This window comes from Saccopteryx leptura, chromosome 12, assembly GCF_036850995.1.
Source record: "Saccopteryx leptura isolate mSacLep1 chromosome 12, mSacLep1_pri_phased_curated, whole genome shotgun sequence".
Taxonomy (NCBI): domain Eukaryota; kingdom Metazoa; phylum Chordata; class Mammalia; order Chiroptera; family Emballonuridae; genus Saccopteryx; species Saccopteryx leptura.
Genome location: NC_089514.1, coordinates 44,178,594 through 44,200,948, shown reverse-complemented (window position 1 = coordinate 44,200,948; position 22,355 = coordinate 44,178,594). Strand labels below are relative to the sequence as shown.

At 43.0% G+C, this 22,355-nt stretch overlaps 1 protein-coding gene across 9 annotated transcripts in view; it reads right to left on the bottom strand.

Moving 5' to 3' along the window:
- NAPEPLD (N-acyl phosphatidylethanolamine phospholipase D) overlaps positions 1-22,355 on the bottom strand; it is a 79,385-nt gene that overhangs the window by 15,697 nt on the left and 41,333 nt on the right. For 5 of the 9 annotated variants that reach the window (XM_066353911.1, XM_066353912.1, XM_066353914.1 and 2 more), the window contains exon 2: positions 13,027-13,312. In XM_066353911.1, the coding sequence (XP_066210008.1) occupies positions 13,027-13,312 (286 nt within the window). Of the gene's footprint in view, positions 1-13,026; positions 13,313-20,269; positions 20,383-20,900; positions 20,942-22,355 lie in introns of those variants that run through there. The other 4 variants (XM_066353913.1, XM_066353917.1, XM_066353915.1 and 1 more) reach the window with 2 other exon arrangements.

Below are 22,355 nucleotides of genomic sequence, written 5' to 3'. Positions count from 1 at the left end.
GTGATGGATCCTGGCAGATCACAATCACAGATGGTCCTCATTCTTCTCTTAAGGTTTTCTACCATTGATCGAACCAAAGCCAAACATGGTCCCTGCCTATGAGAAGTTGATCACTTTGGGTTAAAACAATAACCACAACAAAATGTGATCTGATATTCCTTTGGCTATTCTGCATTTTATCCTTGGATTAAGCTAGACAAGCAAGCAGCTGTTTTAGGGTCACAGTCCTGGCTGTCACAAAACTGCTTTTATAAATTGTGCTTTGGTGTCACTCTATCCAGATGCACTGAGGTCTGATGAAGCCACCTCCTGAAACTTGGCTTGGTCCCACCCTCATATCTACTTCCCACTCACGCCAGAAACAGTGCTCTCAATCTTCAGTGACAGGAACACCTTCTCCAGAGCAACTGAATTTACGTGCAGACTGTCACTGGGAAAACTTGGGAGACTGTGAAAACATTTCACTTGGACAAGGAAGTTTAAGAGTAAAAGTGGAAGCTGCCTCCAGGATGCGTATTTCTATACTAACTTGATTCTTGACTTTATTTTTCTATCCTCAGAGTCCATTTGCTCTTATATGTTCATCCATATTTTTTTTTACTGCTATATGGGTTTTTATAAGTTGCTGCAAATCAGTTTTGATCAAGGTGTGGTACTGGATAATTACACATAAGGCAGACGGCACCTAACAGGACGGAATGAAGAGCCCTGCTGCTTCAAGCAGTACAGACACAGTAACTGTGAGTTCCCAAAGGATGGAAGTTCTGATGCAGAGAGAAGGAAGGAGGACATTGCAGGTGGACAGAGTGCCCATGCAAAGGCACAGAGCCGGCAGGAACTGGCATTTTGGGGGGTAGGGGACAAACTAAATCTATAAAGGATCAGAATACAGTAAGAACCCTGAATACCATATTCCACCCAGAGACAATGAGAAAGCATCTGAAAAATACAAAAAGATATGACCCGATTCCCGTTTAGAGAAAACACTGTCAGGGTGAAAATAATGATCGTGGCGTGTGTCCCGACAGCTGCCCTGAGAGAGGAAGGCCTGACCGAGGGAGAAAGCAGTGAGCAGAGACCAGGGTGGATGGAGACGTACTGGCGAAGACACGCCCAGAGGTCGCTGGGCAGACTGACGGGAGGCAGGGCCTGGGCAGGACAGAGGAGCAGCAGAGTGAAGGATGACACAGTTCCCACAGCCATCCTAACTCTTAGTTTCCTCTTCTGAAACGCGGCTGCAACACCTTTATTGTTCTTGAAATGTGCCCACACTTCACTGCTGGGGGGACTGACTTACAAATGGCTAACACACTGGTAAGCACTCTGCAAGTGTTCCGAAGGCAGAGGACACTCAACCCTCAACAGCCAATGAGGCACAGAGGACACTCTCCACCCTCAACAGCCAATGAGGCACAGAGGACACTCTCCACCCTCAACAGCCAATGAGGCACAGAGGACACTCTCCACCCTCAACAGCCAATGAGGCACAGAGGACACTCTCAACCCTCAACAGCCAATGAGGCACAGAGGACACTCAACCCTCAACAGCCAATGAGGCACAGAGGACACTCAACCCTCAACAGCCAATGAGGCACAGAGGACACTCTCCACCCTCAACAGCCAATGAGGCACAGAGGACACTCTCCACCCTCAACAGCCAATGAGGCACAGAGGACACTCAACCCTCAACAGCCAATGAGGCACCCACTCTGCAGAGCTCCTACGTTTCTACCTCTTTGCTAAGCAACATCCAGATACTTTCATTTGTCCTGATTGCTCAACTGTCTTCCTGTCAACTCAATCCATACAGAGCCCCCTCAAAAGCACTCTACTTATGGTATAACCCCCCCACCCCACCCCACCCCCGCTGAAAAATCACCACCGGCTCTCTGAGACTGCTTGACAAAAACGTCTCCCCTCCTCAGCCCAGTGGTAAGCCAGTGTGGATGGCCCCAACCCCTCCCCCTTCCCAGCAATCTCCCTCATTCCACTGCTCTGAGCTGGAGCGCCCTGCACAACACTGACCCCATTTCTCAGGTTAAAATGTCTTCCCCTCCATTCCTGTGAGTCCTTAATCAAATCCACACCCTTCAGTTCATCATCTCTGGGTGCCCACTGCTGGAAACAAGCACTGCCACCTCTTGACTCCCGTACTATTGCCTATGCCTCAGCTATGACTATTCTGTCCTAGCCCCTGGTTAATGTACACAGGATATGTTCATGTCTTGACTCAATCACTCACAGTGCCCAATTCAGCGATGAAATACAACATGTGCTTAATAAAATTAGTTGAATAAATGAGTGAATAAATATAACTTTTTCAAATTGGTTCTCAAAATTAATAGTGAGGGTTAAGGATCAATAACAAATGTCATAGGGTGTACTTATCAAGAATTAAGGAGAAAAGACAATAAAGATAAATTGAGTACCAACCATATGTTAGGCTTCACAGTAGGCACATAATGATGATGAATTATCTAATACAGGGTGGGTCAAAAGGTTTACAGCTGTGAGTATGCAAGACAGTTTATTCTCTTATTATTTATTAATTATTGCATCATGTCCTGGCTGGATGGCTCACTTGGCTGGAGTATTGTCTTGCAATGAACAGGTGGCTGGTTCAGTCCTTGGCTGGGGCACATACAGAAACAGATCGATGTTTCTGTCTCACCCTTACACCCCCTTCCTCTCTCTGGATTCAATAAAAATTAAAAATTAAAAAAATAAAGTAAAAAAAAAAGGCAACAGAAAATATTTTTAAAAAATTATTGCATCATTTTTCCATACAAACAACTGTAAACTTACTTTTGTCCCACTCTGTATCTCAAGTACTTTAGTATAACACACAAAAGAAACATTAACATCAGCTACCATTTATGGAATACTTAATATGTGCTAGACACTGTACTAATTGCTTCATAAAAAATTTTTAGGCCCTGGCCGGTTGGCTCAGTGGTAGAGCGTCGGCCTGGCGTGCAGGAGTCCCGGGTTCAATTCCCGACCAGGGCACACAGGAGAAGCACCCATCTGCTTCTCTACCCCTCACCCTCTCCTTCCTCTCTGTCTCTATCTTCCCCTCCCGCAGCCAAGGCTCCATTGGAGCAAAGTTGGCCCGGGCACTGAGGATGGCTCCATGGCCTCTGCCTCAGGCACTAGAATGGCTCTGATTGTGGCAGAGCGACGCCCCAGATGGGCAGAGCATCGCCCCCTGGTGGGCATGCCGGGTGGATCCCAGTCGGGCACATGCGGGAGTCTGTCTCACTGCCTCCCTGTTTCCAACTTCAGAAAAATACAAAAAAAAAAAAAGAAAACTTTTTAAAAACTCATCAAATTGTACTTTTTGACTATGTGGAGCTTGTATGATGGTAATATAACTACAAAACGTGTAAGTAGCATAATGTATACACTGTACATCAAAATATCTACAACCAAATTCCCTGGAAACTGTTGCATTTTCTTTTTCCTGAGTTTAAAAGCCTTTAGAAGGTTAGTATCTGGTATTACCTGCTGACTGTTGAGGGAGATGAAATCTTATTAAGAGCACCTCTGGCAGCCTCGACTTGTTCTCCAAAGTATTAACAAGCAAAGTGTTGAGAGAATCCAGGCACAAAGGACCATATTATTATTGTATGATCCTGTTGTTAAAAAATATCAGGAACAGGCAAATCCATACTGGCAGAAAACAGACTAGCAACTTCCTGGGGCTGGAGGCAAGAGGAGCACTGGAGGGTGGTGGCTGAGGACACGGGGTTTCTTTCTAGGGTCATGAAAATATATTAGATGGTGACAATGGCTGCACAACTCTGGATGTACTGACAACCACTGACTTTAAACATATCAATTTTTATGGTAAATCATATCTCAACAAAGTGTTTTTAAAAAAGGACAAAGTACTGACATCTGAATTAAGCAATCACACTTTTCTCACATTCCTTTCTTCATACTGTCTGTCACAAAAAAGCAGCTTATTTTAAAAAATATTATCTCTACCTACTATCCCATAAAACTTAAAGAAATAGTCTATAATTAAAATTCTAAAAAGAAAAATAATTTCATTTTTACTTTATCACCAGTTTGAAAAAGAGCGCAGAATGGGGCTTGGGAAATTCTTGTTTATCTGAGAAAACTCACTGGCATTTTCCTTACTAGATTGGGACTTTTCTTGGCTGGTCATCCTTTTTTAAAGCTGCTAATGGGAAAATCCCTGGGCCCATAATTAACCAGTATGCAAGTTAATATTTTACTTTTCTTGGGAAAAGGGAAAAATCCTAAATCATTCAACCACTAATCTTTGTCAGGTGCTTCAGATATATTATGTCATCTAACTGTGTGAAGCAGATGTCACTGGCATTTTACAGATAACTGACCAAAGCAAATGCGGGTGGGTCACCAACAAATTTGCCAAGGTCAAACAAGTAAAGAGTCCAATCAAGGATGGTATCAGGTCCTGGCCAGTTGGCTCAGGGTTAGAGCATCGGCCCTGCATGTGGAAGTCCAGGTTCGATTCCCGGCCAGTGCACACAGAAGCGCCCATCTGCTTCTCCACCCTTCCTCCTCTCCTTCCTCTCTCTCTCTCTCTTCCCCTTCTACAGCCAAGGCTCCATTGGAGCAAAGTTGGCCCGGGCGCTGAGAATGGCACCATGGCCTCATCTCAGGTGCTAGAATTAGAATGGCTTGAGTTCCAACAGAGCGACGCCCCAGATGGGCAGAGCATCGCCCCCTAGTGGGCATGCCGGGTGGATCCCGGTCAGGCAAATGCAAGAGTCTGTCTCTGCCTCCCTACTTCTCAGTCCTGACTCTAAAGATCCTGTTTTCATTAAACCATAACTCTAGCCTGACCAGGTGGTGGCACAGTGGATGGAGCATCAGACTGGGATGCAGAGGACCCAGGCTTGAAACCCCGAGGTCACCAGCTTGGGTGCGAGCTCATCTGGTTTGGGCCCAAGGTCGCTGGCTTGAGCAAGGGGTCACTCAGTCTGCTGTGGCCCCCCCACCCCAGGTCAAGGCACATATGAGAAAGCAATCAATGAACAGCTAAGGTTGTCTCGACAAGGAGTTGATGCTTCTCATCTCTCCCTTCCTATCTGTCTGTCTGTCCCTCTCTCTGTCTCTATCGCAAAAAAAATAAATAACTCTTTCCATGGTATAAATTATATTAACTTTATTTATTTATTTTTTAATTTTATTTTTCTGAAGCTGGAAACGAGGAGGCAGTCAGACAGACTCCCGCATGCGCCCAACCGGGATCCACCCGGCACGCCCACCGGGGGGCAATGCTCTGCCCATCCGGGGCGTCGCTCTGTCACGACCAGAGCCATTCTAGTGCCTGGGGCAGAGGCCACAGAGCCATCCCCAGCGCCCGGGCCATCTTTTTGCTCCAATGGAGCCTCAGCTGCGGGAGGGGAAGAGAAAGACAGAGAGGAAGGATGGGGGGTGGAGAAGCAGATGGGCGCTTCTACTGTGTGCCCTGGCCAGGAATCGAACCCGGGACTCCTGCACGCCAGGCCGACGCTCTACCACTGTGCCAACCGGCCAGGGCCATTAACTTTAAAACAATGAAAGCCATATTCTTGGTAATATACTTCCTTTTTTTTTTTTTTTAATTTGCCATACTTCTTCTGGCTTTTTTTTTTTTTTTTTACAGTGACAGAGAGTCATAAAGATGGATAGATAGGGACAGACAACAGGAACGGAAAAAGATGAGAAGCATCAATGATTAGTTTTTCATTGCGACACATTAGTTGTTCATTGATTGCTTTCTCATATGTGCCTTGACCGTGGGGCTGCAGCAGATCGAGTAACCCCTTGCTCAAGCCAGCGACCTTGGGTCCAAGCTGGTGAGCTTTGCTCAAACCAGATGAGCCCGCGCTCAAGCTGGTGACTTCCGGGTCTCGAACCTGGGTCTTCCGCATCCCAGTCCGACGCTCTATCCACTGCGCTACTGCCCAGTTAGGCTATACTTCTTATTTCAAGAGTATGTGTGCATGAATGAGGTAGACAAGAAAGATGATGCAAATCTATTAAAATCAAGTTTTCTCTTTTTTTTTAGTGAGCAAATGAAAGAGAGGGGAGTGGGGGGGAGAAGAGATGAGAAGCATCAACTCATAGCCACGTTAGTTTTGGTTGTTCATTGATTACTTCTCATATGTGTCTTGATTGGGGGGGCCTCCAGCTGAGCCAGTGACCTCGGGCTCAAGCCAGCAACCCAGGAATGATCCCATGTTCAAGCCGGTGACCCAATGCTCAACCCAACAACCCTGGGGTTTCAAACCTGGGTCCTCAGCGTCCCAGGTTGGTGCTCTATCCACTGCACCACCACCTACCTGGTCAGGCAAGATCATATGGTATTCATATTTTCTAGACTTTTTATAAATTTCATTTTGTGCCATTTTCACCCATCACTGAGAACTCTAAGACACATACTAACGTAAATTGCTCACAAAAATTAGGGGATATTTTATAGATTCATATAAAGCTATAAAATATCTCCTAATTTTTGTGAGCAGTATATTTTAAAATGAAATAAATTTTTGAGGAAATCAGTCAGATGTACAATAAATTTTAAAAAAGATGAAATACAGGAGAAAATAAAAAGAAAATTACAGAGGATGGATCTATAAGATCCAATATATAATTAGTTCTCATTTTAGAATGAAAACATGGAAAGAAAATTTTCAGAGAAAAATACAAAAAAATTCCCTAGAACTTAAGAAAATAGACTTTCATGTCTAAAGGGCCCACCAGACATCTGGCATGATCAATGAATAACCACACATAACGGTGAAATTTCAAAACAGTGACACCAAAGAGAGGGTCCTCAAGGTTTCTACCAAAATAAAGGTCAGACACAAGGCACTGACCTTCTCCACAGCAATACTAAGAATAAGGTCATAGAGGTAATGCTTTCAAATTCTGAGAGAAAACTGTTTCCAAACTAAAGTTCTGTATCCGCACTATAATTAAGAGTGAGAATAAAGACATTTCAGACAAGCAAGGTATCAAACAGAGACTTCCCAAGCACCCTTTCCTCAGGAAGCTCATCAAGAATGGGCTGCCCACCTGACCGCGTGACCTGTGGTGGCGCAGCGGATAAAGCGCTGACTTGGAACCTGAGGTCGCCGGTTTGAAACCCTGGGCTTGCCCAGTCACATGTGGGAGTTGATGCTTCCTGCTTCTCCCCCATTCTCTCTCTTTCTCTTTCTCCCCCTCCTCTCTAAAAGGAATAAAGTCTTAAAAAAAATTAAAAGGAAATAAAAGAAAGTGGTGCATCAAAATGAGAAAATATCCAAGAAAGAGGAGCAAGGACGCAGGAAACAGTGACTGAAGGGGAAGGGGAGCCAGGGTGATGGGGACGGGACAGCCCAGACCACAAGGTGGTGGGGCCAGTAGTGGTCAGCCCAGATGAAAGCCTGTGCTGAAAGACCATCTGGGAGCTCCCTCAAGAAAAGTGCACTGCGCCCGACGAGGCGGTGGTGCAGTGGGAAGAGCATCGAACTGGGATGCAGAGGACCCAGGTTTGAAACCCAGAGGTCGCCGGCTTGAGTGCAGGGCCCCTGGCTTAAGTGTGAGATCACAGACATGACCCCATGGTCGCTGGCTTGAAGCCCAAGGTCACTGGCTTAAGCAAGGGATCACTTGCTCTGCTATAGCCTCCCTGTGAAGGCACATACGAGAAAGCAATCAGTGAACTAAGGAGATGCAACGAAGAATTGATGCTTCTCATCTCTCTCCCTGCCTGCCTGTCTGTCACTCTCTCTGTCTCTGTCACCAAAAAAAGAAAAGAAAAGAAAAGAAAAGAAAAGAAAAGAAAAGAAAAGAAAAGAAAAGAAAAGAAAAGAAAAGAAAAGAAAATTGCACTGGAGAGTAATATGAAGAAGGGAAATGATCATCCAGAAAGTTAAGCAAATGAAAAAGAAAAGTATCATTAAACACAGGGGTGGGGGAAGAATGTAAGAAAGGAGACATGGCCATTGTTCATTACTCAGTTCATAATTAAAGAATACTGATATATTCACAACAATATAAACAGTAAAGGGAAAGTTCAAACAGAAGCATGGAAGAGAGATGGGAGGGGGCAGAGTGAGTTAAATCTGATAGACAAGATGAAGGATCACAGTAAGACAAATACTGCCCAATCCCATATATTTGCAGCATCTAAAATAATCAAATTCGTAGAATCAGTGAGTGGAACGGTGGTTGCTGGGGGCTGGGGAGAGAGGAAGGGGGAGTGGCTATCAATGGGCAGAGTCTCAGGCAGGACGAAGCTCTGAGAACTACTGTACAGCATGGTACTAACCATCAACTACAGTGTATACTTAGAAATTTAATGTAGACCATATGTTGTGTTCTTACCACAATAAAATTATAAGAAATATAAAGCTCAACTCCAGAGGAACAAAGGGTTGAACGCTGTTGCCTCTGGGGACAGGACTGAGCAGCAGGCTCTGGTTAGGGGACTGGTATTTGTCTAATAAGCCTTTAGTACTAAGATTTTTTTAAACTGCATATATATGTTTCCTCTTCATAAAAATAAAAAAGCAACCTGTTAGCATACTATAGTATAAATATAAAACAATTGGTATGTTTCATTTTTTTCCCCAAAAGGGTACCCAATTCTTTCATTTTTCCAAAGGGCACCCTATTCTTCAATATCATACAGCTAAAGAGGATATTATTTAGACCTGTTCTGTTAGTTATATTTTACTTTCACCATGATTTTTTCCAAAAGTTTCATATTTACCATATATACCTAAATGTGATAGGAATTGCATAATATACGTATAGTAATTATAATACTGTATATATCATAAAATCCCACCCATAATTTAAGCACCCACCTGGCACCATGCAGTTATTAGAACATTACTGCCTGTATTCCCTGTGCTGGACTTGACACCCTGTGACTACTCTGTAACCACCCATCTGTACTTCCCAACCCCTCCTCCCTCTTCACTCTGTCACCACACGCCTCCCCTCTGGCAACCGTCAATCTGTCCTCTGCATCTATGAGTCTGTTTCTGTCAAAACAATCCCTTGAAGTTGGGTTTTATGAAACTCTAGCCTCCCAATGTCTAACAAAAACAATTTCCAGAAATTTGATTAAACTCTAAATTGACTCAGTGACCTGAAACAGGTGTTCTTTACATATTTTTTCTTAATATATTTTGTGGGGTTTTTTCCCCCAGAAAATGTATGACTCTATCACTTTTAGGAGTTGATAAAAGTTAATAATTTTGGCAATTTAAAGGGGTTAAATACGAAATGGGTTACAGTTAATCTATGAAAAAAAGTATATGTATTTGATCTAGTCCTAGACTTTCATTGGAAACAAGATATAGGTAAAACATAAGAAATAAAATATACAGTCGTCCCTTGCCATACTGCAGTTCACTATTCACAGTCTCACTATATCGCAGATTTTAAAATTGGATATATCTAATTTTGTATAGCAGATATTTCGCTATATTGCAGGATTTTGCTGTATATAGGTATTTTTATATATCTATTATTTTAATTATTTTTGTGGTAAAATAAGCAAAATAAGTGTGGAAAAGGTTAATAACATCGTAAGAAAGGTTTATAAGAGTGTGGGGAAGATTTATAAAGCCTTAAAATATATATATAATAGAATAAATATAAGGTGACTACTTCGCAGATTTCCGCCTATCGTGGGGGCTTCTGGAATCTAACCCCCACAATAGACAAGGGACCACTGCAAATGGGAATAGAGAAAAAGTGTCTTCTTTCTCCTTTGATCAATGCATATTTAAGTGGTAAATATAAGACCTCCTTAGAGCCTGACCTGTGGTGGCGCAATGAATAGAGCAACGACCTGGAATGCTGAGGTCTCTGTTTCAAAACCGTAGGCTTGCCTGGTCAAGGCACATATGGGAGTTGATGCTTCCTGCTCCTCCCTCCCCTCACCTCTCTCCTTTCTAAAATGAATAAAAGTTATAAAAAAAAAAAGACCTCCTTAGACATTTTCTTTAAAGAAAAAAATCTGCCTGACCAGGCAGTGGCGCAATGGATAGTGCGTCAGCCTGGGACAAGGACAATCCAGGTTTAAAACCCGGAGGTCGCCGGCTAGAGGATCACAGACATGACCTCATGGCTTGAGCCCAAAGGTTGATGGCTTGAGCAAGGGGTCACTTGCTCTGCTATAAGCCGCCCCCCCCCCCAGTCCAGTCAAGGCACATATGAGAAAGCAATCACTGAACAACTAAGGTGCCGTAACGAAGAACTGATGCTTCTCATTTCTCTCCCTGCCTGCCTGTCCCTGTCTATCCCTGTCTCTGTCCCTCTTGCTAAAAAAAAAAAAAAAATTAATTAAAGAAAAGAAGAAACCACAACTCTGGCCTGACTGGTGTGGTGCAGTGGATGAAGCACCACCCTGGGATACGGAGGACCCAGGTTTGAAACCCCAAGGTTGCTGGCTTGAGCGCGGGCTCATCTGGTTTGAGCACAGGCTCACTGGCTCGAGCATGGGATCACAGACATGGCTTTATGGTCACTGGCTTGAAGCCCAAGGTCACTGACTTGAGCAAGGGGTCACTGGCTCAGCTGGAGCCCCCGGTCAAGGCACATAGGAGAAGCAATCAAGGAGCAACTAAAGTACTGCAACTACAAGTTGATATTTCTCATCTCTCCCCCTTCCTGCCTGCCTGTCTCTCTCTCGCTAGGAAAAAAAATAAAGAATTTTTAAAAATTTTGCCTTAGAAAAAAGCTTACACTTCATTAAAGGTAGCTCCCACCTCTATCACCCTGACCTCCTTCTTCGCTTTATTATTCTTCAGAGTACTAATCATCCTTGACTATACCACAGAATTTACTCACTTGTTTACTGTCTCTCTTGTCCACTAAACCTAAGGGCCAAGGCAGCCCAACGTGTCTTTCTGCTTTGTTCATGGGCCCATCTCCAGCACCCAGAGCAGCTGTTCTCAACCTGTGGGTCGCGACCCCGGTGGGGGTCGAACGACCAAAACACAGGGGTCGCCTAAAGCCACAGGTTGAGAACCGCTGACCTAGAGATTTATTTATTGAGCATGTACTCAGTAAATACTGACTAATTGAATGAATGCATAAACAAGTTAATGGACTGGCTTGAGAGGATCCAAGAACTCCCCAAAATTATAGTAAAAGGCAATGTGTTTTTATGTGTGTGTATGTTTCTCTAAGAATAGGGTCCGCAGCTTTCATCAGATTTTCAAAAGCGGCCTGTTTCCAAAAAAGCCTGATGACCACTGTCTTGGCGAGTCCTCAGGGATTCAGTAGTTTCTAGACTATCTCCCAATTATTAGACTGCAGAGGTATATTTCTGTTTCTATGTGGTCACTCACTTCCTCTTTGGAATGAAATGAAACTAAAGACACCATTGCTATCTTTGTATTTTTAGAAGCTGTGGCTCAAAAACCAGGAAGAATTTACCCCAACAGGTAGCCTACCCGTCTTGGCCTCCTGTCCTAACTCCATGTTTCTCTTTATATGGGGTTCCCAGAAGAGGAAAAAAATAAATAAATTTTCTTGTTCCTCCCATCCTCAAGTTGTAACATAAAACAAGGTTTTATCTATTAATGTTCTAATTCATTCTAAAAAAGTGGTGGTAAGATATTCACATTAATCAATTCTGTCTACTAGGATTATACTATGAACACTCCTTACCATCAAATTGATAATATCTGGTATTTTATCCCAATCCTTTAAAGAAAAATGGACACACATACCCAGATAAACTATCTAATACGACCACAACCAACGCACTGGCTCTCGCCCTTCCCATTAAAGATCAAGTGCTTTTCACCCCATCCCCCACTCCCAACGTCAAGTTCCTTATCTCTCAACCCCCACAAAGCCTGGGGGGACACGGGGCTGGTGGAAAAGAGTGGCCAGGAGATAGGACACAGGGAGGGAAAAGAATTCAAGAAAGGGGAAAGGAGAAAAAAGTGTTACTAAGTGGGAGCCACTCACCCCTGCAAAGCACCACCTCATTCTGCTAACAGAATGCACCACGTTAGCAAGTTTCAGTCTATGTCAAACCAGCATATTTAAAGACTAGTAAACTACTGTCAGTTTTTAAAAGTCTGAAAAGGTCATCTGAAGATTTTTTATAGCTTTAGCAGCTTTATCCAAGAATGAAAAGCCAAGCACTCTGGGGCCACGTCTTAACCCTCGTAATTCCCATCCCAAACACACATCAGGTTACTACTTCATGAAATATCAGTATATATACACTTTCTTACTGAATGACCTTGTTCATGCCACTCACAAAACCACTGCCAAATTCTCTCTCTAGGTCCATGTCAGATATCACCTCCTCCGTGAAGCCATTTCCAACCCCACCAGTGAGAATCGTTTCCTTTCTTGTACTTCTGACTGCCACCAGATCAGAGCTGATTACTTACATTTGTACTCTGTGCTGAACCATGACTACGAGGGCACCTTATTTACTCTATCCCTCCCCAGAACCCAGCCCTCTGCCTTATCATATAAAAGGGGCTCAGCTAGCTAACTTGAGTGTCATAACACAATTCAAAGCAAAGTTTCTGGCCCCAGCCGGTTGGCTCAGTTGTAGAGCGTCAGTCTAGGTGTGCAAGTCCCGGGTTCAATTCCCGGCCAGGGCACACAGGAGAAGCGCCCATCTGCTTCTCCACCCCTCCCCCCCTCCTTCCTCTCTGTCTCTCTCTTCCCCTCCTGCAGCCAAGGCTCCACTGGAGCAAAGTTGCCCAGGGCTCTGAGGACAGCTCCATGGCCTCCGCCTCAGGCGCTAGAATGTCTCCAATTGCAGTGCAGCAACACTCCAGAGGGACCAAGCATCAAGCCCTGGTGGGCAGGCCGGGTGGATCCCGGTCCGGCGCATGCGGGAGTCTGTCTGTCGGCCTCCCCACTTCTAACTTTGGGGGGGAGGGGGAGTTTTAGATATATATATATATATATATATATATATATATATATATAGAGAGAGAGAGAGAGAGAGAGAGAGAGAGAGAGAGAGAGGATAAGTACACAACACTCAAAAGAGCCACACGCTACCTCTTTGGAACACGGAATGCTGCTGTGATCTTTTTCCATTATCAGCCACCTGAGCGCATTTGAAATAGAAGGACTTTTCCAGGTCGGCCAAGGGTTAACAAATCTCCCATCTTTGCCTTTCTTTGATTTAGTTACATCTTCCTCCAGTCTGTAGTCCAGTTTGAAACTTTTCCTGGAAAACCGAGACGAATCGCTTCCTCCAGAGTTCCGGGCTGAGCTCTGGCGTTTTCTCACAGCTTCCTTAGGGTACTGGCTGCTTTCATTTTCACCCATGTCCTGTGAAGAACTAAAAAAAAGGGGGGGGGCTGAGTTTAATATAAAGGCATTAAAACACATTATATAGTATACTTCTTAGCCAATAAGAATTTCCTCAAACTTATAAAAACATTATTTCTCTATTAGCTCAACCTTTCTTCCTGCAAAATACAGGTTTAGATGCAGTATTATTGCTCGCTAAATAGAAAGGATGTTTACCTATTCCTGCCAAACTTTGAAAAGTTCTTTGTCAGCTATCATCCATCGGAAACAAGCTACTTCACTAGCCAGCACTTAAACATGAAATTTTCCATTTCAGTGACATTTTATAGACTAAATTAAAGCATCTTCATGAATCTATATTTTCATACCTGAATTTTTAAAATACTGTTTATAACACATAATAAGAGTGCCTTAGCTCTTTAAGGATACCTCAGTGTTTCCAGAGATTTACATATAACCCCACTAGGCCTAGTCATTTTTCCTTTGAAGATAATGCTCCTAAAAGTGCAAGGAGACCAAATCTCAGGAAAGGAGTTAAATAACACATTGAGCCTGACCAGGTGGTGGCACAGTGGATAGAACGTCGGACTGGGACACAGAGAATCCAGATTCGAAACCCCAGCTTGAGCGTGGGCTCATACAGCTTGAGTGCAGGCTCACTGGCTTGAGCACGGGGTGGCTGGCTTGAGGGTGGGATAACAGACATGACCCCCCATGGTCACTGGCTTGAGCCCAAACGTCGTCGCTGGCTTAAAACCCAAGGTTGCTGGCTTGAAACCAAAGGTCACTGGCTTGAGCAAGGGGTCACTCTTTCTGCTATAGCCCCCCCCCTCCACCGCCAGAGGCACCCATGAGAAAGCAATCACGAACAACTAAGATGCCACAACGAAGAATTGATGCTTCTCATCTCTCATTCCTGTCTGTCCCTATCTGTCCCTGTCACAAAATAAATAAATAAATAAATAAATAAATAAATAAATAAATAAATAACACATTGAGAGGAATTTCAACAATGTTTATATAAGAAATAACTATTTATAACCTAGGTTTCTTTGGGGGTGATGATAAAAGTGAGTTAAGTGGTGAATGATAAAAATTTGAATTAACTCAGGTTTAGAACTACCAAGTCAGTGCAGTGTACATACTAGCTAAGTGACTTCAGGTTAGTTTCCTGATCTTTCTGTGCCCTGGTTTCCTCACATATGAAATGCGATAATAACACTACCTACCTGTGAGGTTTACTGAGAGGATAAAATACTTAGAAACATGTACATGACAAATGTAACACACATGTATGCACATAACAGCTCAACAAACACTAGCTTTGTTGTTGACCTTGTTATCACTGCTTCTACCACCACCACTTAACGCAAGGCACGGGAATCCTGGATTCTCAACTACATACGCAGGACTCCAAACATGATACTGTAAGAATATGCATTCATCTGCCAAGAATTTCATTTCTTTCCTGTTGTACTAAACAAATATTTGCTTTCTGTCTAGTTTAAATTTAATGCATGTACTTCATATGCTTTATAACTCTAAGAAAATAAGAACAATGACAGTCAAATATTATTTTTATGACTTCAATAGTGTTTAAATAGAAATACTATTCAGGAGAGAAAAGGAAAGAACACAAACCCCAGGGTGAACACGTTCACTGAACCAAAACATTTTTTTGAAACTCTCAGGAGTAAATAGTCAACAGTCTGAAGAAGAGTCGGTGTTCAGAAAAGAAACCGTGGTGGACAAATGCACTCATTATGCATTTTAGGTGGGAGCTATTAGGTGGGAGCCCCTCATAGCTAAAGAGCCTAACAAACTTTCTCTCTGGGGCAAATAAGTTCACCTTTCTAGTCCTCAATTTTCTCATCTATTAAGTACCTCCTCACCTCATAGGGCTTTCAGATGATGAAATGACATAATGCACATAAAATGCTTATCATTCACCAAATGTTAATTCCTCTTTTCCTTCCCCTGCTAACTGGCCATTCATCTAAATTCTTCAAATTCTATTAGAAAGCAAACAATCTGGGTGAGTTATGCCCGTTCTTCTCATAGAACCACTCTATCTAGTAATAATTTCAGACCCAGGCTTTTGGAAAAGAAATAAAAACCATCAATTTAAACCCCACTTCATTTAACAGATGTAAAACACACAAGTTCCAAAACTAAATTATTCCCCAAGATAATACATCTAATATACGGAAGAGCCAACTTTTATACTAGCCCTTGTGGTGATAAACAGCTTGTGAGATACATGCATAAGTCTGCATATACACACACACACATATTCATACACATATAAATAGTACATAATTCCACCAACTATGAGCCAAAAATTTATGTAGAGAATAGAGAGAAAGGAGAAAAGGGCACTGTGAATCAAAACCCACAATAGCTAAGTTATAAAAGGGCTTTTAGACATCTGTCATCTGACGCAGCTGGGACACCTACGAATAGGCCCATTAGAGTTGAGAGGGTCAAGGTGTGAAGGATGGGATCATATACAGCGGGCCTAGCTGAGATGTTACGAAGTCTGGCTACACTGTAGGCAATGGAGAAAAACTGAAGGTGCTTTAAAAGGATGTATTTAAAGAAGACAACTCTGATAACAGGATAGAAGCTTGGGTATGGCTAAAAACTGGAGCCAGGAAGATAACTTAGTGTGTAGGAAAGAGGAACACAGAACATTCACTAACAGCAAAGAACCTGCTCCACACTCAACACACTTCATTTAAAGACTGCTCCCGGCAACATCTGAAGGTAGGTGAGGTAATCCCGTTTCTTTCTCTTTTTTGTGACAGAGACAGAGAGACAGAGACAGAGAGAGGGACAGATAGGGACAGGCAGACAGGAAAGGAGAGAGATGAGATGCATCAATTCTTCGTTGTGGCTCCTTAGTTGTTCATTGATTGATTTCTCATATGTGCCTTGACCGAGGGGCTACAGCAGACCGAGTGACCCCTTGCTTGAGCCAGTGGCCTTAGGCTCAAGCTGGTGAGCCTTGCTCAAACCAGATGAGCCCGTGCTCAAGCTGGCGACCTCAGGGTTTCGAACCTGGGTCCTCCGTGTCCCAGTCCGATGCTCTATCCACTGCGCCACCGCCTGGTCAGGCTGTAATCCCCAGTTTCTAACTGAATCACTCAGAGGGAGACAGCAGCCCAAGCAAAAGCTGATGAGGTAACCATGGTGAGAAGAGCAAGAACAGAATCAATCTGAGACAACAGGGAAGCTGCAGCACTGAGACTCCAAGTCTCTGGAAAGTCCTAAAGTTGGGACAAATTGGAGGGCAGGTGGGGGCGCAGCAGGGGGCACAAAAGCGAGAGGAGGCAGAAGTGGCTGCACCACTGACCAAGTAAAAGAACGAAGGAAAGCAAGTATTTGGAATATGGAAGTGTAGGTGGATTCTGACACAGGTGGGTTCTGAGCTAGGTGTGAGATCATGGGAAGCAGGAACTCAAGTGGAAGGGCTCACTGACACCAGTGGACATGGATGACCCTGGGATCTAGGTTACTTTGGGGGTGATAAAGGTAATAATAAGATATCAGAGGGCTCCCAGGAACCTGGGGAGTAAAACGAGAATGAGAAATGGGTTCAGTGCTCTGTTTGTCCCTGAACAAGAAATACCCTTTTTCAAAGCTGTCCATTTATGCCATCCCCACTGTCTTCCCTTCCACCCACTTGGGCTCTCATCCCAAATCAATACAGGGGACAGGTCGCTGTCAAAATAACCATCCTCTCTTCACATATCCGATCACCCAATACACACAAAATCCAGTCTTCTGGAATGATCTTTTTAAAGGGAAATTTGATATTAAAAAAAAACAGAAAGGAAAACCCTCCTGAGGCCCCAGAATGAGGGCAAGTGTCAGGAAGAGGATGTGTTAAGACCCAGCCCACTCTCGCCTCCACTGTTCCAAACACCCGCCTCAATCTTTTCCTCAGGGCCACCCACCTACAGCCACCCCAGAGCCTTTGCACACGATATTTTAAATATCCTTGGCTGGGAGCAGAAAATTATAAATGACCATGAAAGTTGTCCTAGCAACACAAAACGCTGGCACTGAGAGGCACCACTCACCCCACGCACTGTTAAGTGTGAAATGCTAGGAAGAAACAGGAGGACGTAAAAACCTGAACTGTGGACAATGGGGACTTGTTCTTTTGGAGGAAAAATACTTCAAGTTCTTTTGGGACAAAAGTTCATTCGCTGAGTGTGCAAAAGGTGCTCCAGTGACAAAGTGCACCTCAGCCCGTGGGGCTGTATGGAGCCTGGCTGAGGGCTGGGTCATGATACCAGCCTTCCAGTCACTGGAGTGGATACAGCCACAGGGTCATTCTTAAACATCAAAGAGAAAATGAGAGAAAAGCTAGAAATGAGTGTGGATGAAAAAGGGGTCACATATTAAACCGGACAGGGGAGGCCTGCACGGTGGCCTTAATAACTCAAGAGACTGAAAGTAAGCATAAATGATGATCTGAACATAAAAACTCCTAACTGAAAGTGACTCATGGCATGTAGTCACATCCTAGGCCTGTAGCTTCCTTGACAAAGGTCAACCTTTGCTTTAAGTAAGCCTGTCCATTGTCTTTGGGCAGCTAAGATAACACACTGTTGGGATATCCAGACGCCTCAGGACACACCACCGCACCAGAGCAAAAGATCACAGGCACCTCCTTGGCATCTCGTTCCCAGCACACTTACCTGTCCTGTACCCCGCGATGTAAAAGAAGTATTTGTCCCTCTGTCTTACTCTTTATCTAATCTCAGGTTTCCTCACTTTGCTTTCCGTCACCTCCCTAATTTACCAGCAATGAATTTCATGGAATCTCCCCCTATGTCTCAATTCTTTTTTTTTTTTTTTTAAGATTTTATGCCTGACCAGGTAGTGGCGCAGTGGATAGAACATCGAACTGGGATGCGGAGGACCCAGGTTTGAGACCCCGAGATCGCCAGCTTGACTGCGGGCTCATCTGGTTTGAGCAAAGTTCACCTGCTTGGTCCCAAGGTCACTGGCTCGAGCAAGGGGTTACTCAGTCTGCTGTAGCCCCTGGTCAAGGCACATATGAGAAAGCAATCAATGAACAACTAAGGTGTCGCAACGAAAAACTGATGATTGATGCTCTCATCTATCTCCGTTCCCTATCTATCCCTCTCTCTGACTCTCTCTCTGTCTCTACAAAAAAAAAAAAAGATTTTACTTATTTTAGAGACAGGAGAGAGAGAGAAAGGCGCAGGAATGTGGGGGAAGCTGGAAGCATCAACTCGTAGTTGCTTCTTGTATGTGCCTCAACCAGGCAAGCCTGGGGTTTCAAACCAGTGACCTCAGCATTCCAGGTTGGAGCCCTATCCGCTGCGCCTCCACAGGTCAGGTTCCTTTGATTCTAACATATAAAATAAAGTGCAAAACTGCCATTCTCTGAAGCATTTTCTCAATCTGTTGATATTCTGTTTCCTGGCAACTGTCATCAGTTTGGTCAAATAAACTCATAAACTCATAAAAATTCTCTAAAGGTCTGGACGTTCCTTATATCCACATGAGGAAGAGTGGTTTCTACATATGCTATTAACAAACTTTCAGCCTTGCAAACTCAAACCCCTCAACATATCTAGGCTGGAAGTTCCTTAATTGAATGTAACAAATTTCATCTAATTTTTGTTGTATACCTGTCTCCAAAATTAACAATGTAGGTGAAAACTCTGCCTTAATTTGAGGCCAACAGTCAGTGAAAGGCAAGCATACTCATGACTACACAATTATAAACAGCCTGTGTTTCAAAGCAGGGCTTCCAAACTTGATAAAGATCTGAACATTACACTGATTTCCATCCAGTTTAAGACAACACGAATTACAAGACACACTGTTATTTTATGTGCCACTAAGAAAGTAAAAATCTTATGAATTTAATTATGTCATGTATTATGACATATCTTGATAGCAGTGGTGTTCAAATGTGAATGAGATGTGTCTTAAAATTGATGAAATACACCATTTTATATATGAAAGTATGTATTTTGGAACATGAGTAAAAACATCAGCCTTGTTGAATAAATACAATCAGAGCCATAACCACCTTGATGCCCCTGCTTTCCTCTGGAAACAACAGCTAAATACGGACTACAAAGCTAGAATTCAGAAACAAATTCAAAGTTAACAAAGACCCATGACAATTGATAAATACAAATATAAATGTTCCTTTTTAAAGAATAACTTGTTACAAAAGGACAACATAAATTCCATCCAGTAGTTATCAACTAAATTTCTTTGAAGAGTAACTGCCTACTTAACAGCTGAAGGAATCTCTAACCGTACCTCTGTGACATCTGTCAAAAACAAGTCTGCCAAGTACAAATATTTTACTTTAATAACTGCACACACAGGTAAAATGCTTTCAAAAACCAAGAATTCTCTATTTCAAAAGCAAAATATTTTATACTTTCTTTCTTTGACATTTAATATTTGCCAGCTGTCTAGAATTAAATGCATTACTTTATCATTTAAGAAAAATAAAGAAAAAATACACTACTACCAGGTATGTTTGGGACTCCAACATATTCATAAATCACGACACTGCAAATCATCATTCCTAGAGTTGACATTTACATTAAATCTGGAAAATATTCACAATTGTATGTTTAGATTTCTAAAATAACAGTAAATCTACAATTTTGTATTAGCTCTCCTATCTCTAGTGAAGAAAAGGGCGCTTTTAATACAATGTTAGATAACATAGCTAATGAAATTGTTTGAATTCATTGAAATGTCTACAAAGGGCTTTGGTAGGTTAAATTAAACCATTCACATTCTTCACATGCCATACATACTTCCCTTGAGCCGGCTCTTAATCCCCACAGACCTTTCGGAAACTGGAGAGAGAAAGGGAATGTCCAAGCGTGGGAAACCCACTGAGAATGAAAGGGAGACTGTTCTGTGGGAGGTATGTACATAACATGTATCAACAAAGAAAGTACTGCCTGACCAGGCAGTGGCGCAGTGGAGACAGAGTGTCAGACTGGAACTCGGAGGACCCAGGTTCAAAACCCTGCGGTCGCCGGCTTGAGCAAGGGCTGACTCACTCTGCTGAAGTCCCCTGGTCAAAGCACAAATGAGAAAGCAATCAGTGAACAACTAAGGAGACTAAGGAGCTGCAATGAAGAAGTGATGCTTCTCATCTCTCTCCCTTCCTGTCTGTCTGTCCCTATCTGTCCCTCTCTCTGTCACAAAAAGTAAAGAAAAAAGTAAAATTTAATTTATAAAGCAAAGAAAGTACTGCATTGCCTTTTATGGGTGAAATTCATTTTTAACTCACTTTATTGACTTAACAACCAGTTTTGCTAAAAAGTACTTATGAGTACAGTAAAAATAAGTTATGATAACTTTTAATAACAATTATTGAGTCAAAAATGTTAGAATACACATGTATATATATGAAATATATATTTAGATATATATATATAAAATATAAAATCTATATATCTCACCAAATTTAGCCTCATAAAAGTGAAAAGAACATGAGTTGGGAATCAAAGACAGGACTCCAGTTCTATCATTAACCAGAAGTATTGGTTTAGGGAGAAAAACTTAGCCTTTTTATACATGGGCTCACTCACCTGTTAAATAAAGATAACTCCTAAATATCTCCGTTGAAGGACTGTAATGAGGAGCAATGAGATCATGGGTTAGTATTTCAAAGCAGTATACAAATGCAAATTGTTATTACTATTATTTATGTTCAGTAGAAGAGAAAATAAAAACTATAATCTTTTACTCCAATTGAGTTGAATTCATGGATAACAAAATTGTGGCATATATATAAAATGGAATCTTTATTCAACCTTAGAGAAATGAAGAAATCCTACCATCTGCGACAACATGGATGGACCTGAAGGCATTATGCTAAGTGAAATAAGTCAGACAGAGAAAGCCACATACTGTATGATCTCACTTATATGCAAAACTGTTTTAAAAAGCCAAACTCATAAAAAAGATCAGACTTGTGGTTTCCAGAGGCAAAGGGTAAGTGTAAGGGAAAGGACCATTTGAGTGAGGGGATAAAAGGTAAAATTTCCAGTTATAAAATAAATAAGCCCTGGCCGGTTGGCTCAGTGGTAGAGCGTCAGCCTGGCGTGCAGGAGTCCCAGGTTCGATTCCCAGCCAGGGCACACAGGAGAAGCGCCCATCTGCTTCTCCACCCCTCCCCCTCTCCTTCCTCTCTGTCTCTCTCTTCCCCTCCCACAGCCAAGGCTCCATTGGAGCAAAGTTGGCCGGGGCACTGAGGATGGCTCTGTGGCCTCTGCCTCAGGTGCTAGAATGGCTCTGATTGCGGCAGAGCGACGCCCCCTGGTGGGCATGCTGGGTGGATCTTGGTCGGGCGCATGCGGGAGTCTCTCTGACTGCCTCCCCGTTTCCAGCTTTGGAAAAATACAAAAAAAAAAATAATAATAATAAATAAATAAATAAATAAAATAAGTACTACGGATGTAATGTACAACATGATGGCCATAGCTAACTCTACAGCAGGGGTCCTCAAACTACGGCCCGCGGGCCGCATGTGGCCCCCTGAGGCCATTTATCCGCCCCCCCCCCCCCGCCGCACTTCCGGGAGGGCACCTCTTTCAGTGGTGGTCAGTGAGAGGAGCACAGGATGCATCTCCTGGAGTACTGTATGTAGTGGCGCAGCAAAGCGCGGCTTTGTTCACGTACAGTACTACTTCCGTTTTGTTTTTTTTATTCAATACTTTAAAATAAGATATGTGCAGCGTGCATAGGGATTTGTTCATAGTTGTTTTTTTATAGTCCGGCCCTCCAACAGTCTGAGGGACAGTGAACTGGCCCCCTGTGTAAAAAGTTTGGGGACCCCTGCTCTACAGTATAGTCTACAGGAAAGTTGTTAAGAGAATAAATTCTAAGAGTTCTCATCATAAGGAGAATTTTTTTCCTTTTTCATTTACTTTTTTCTTTTAAAAAAAAAAAGACTTTATTCATTTTTGGGGGGGGGAGAGGGAGAAAAAAGGGAAGAGCAGGAAGCATCAACTCCCATATGTGCCTTGACTGGCCAAGCCCAG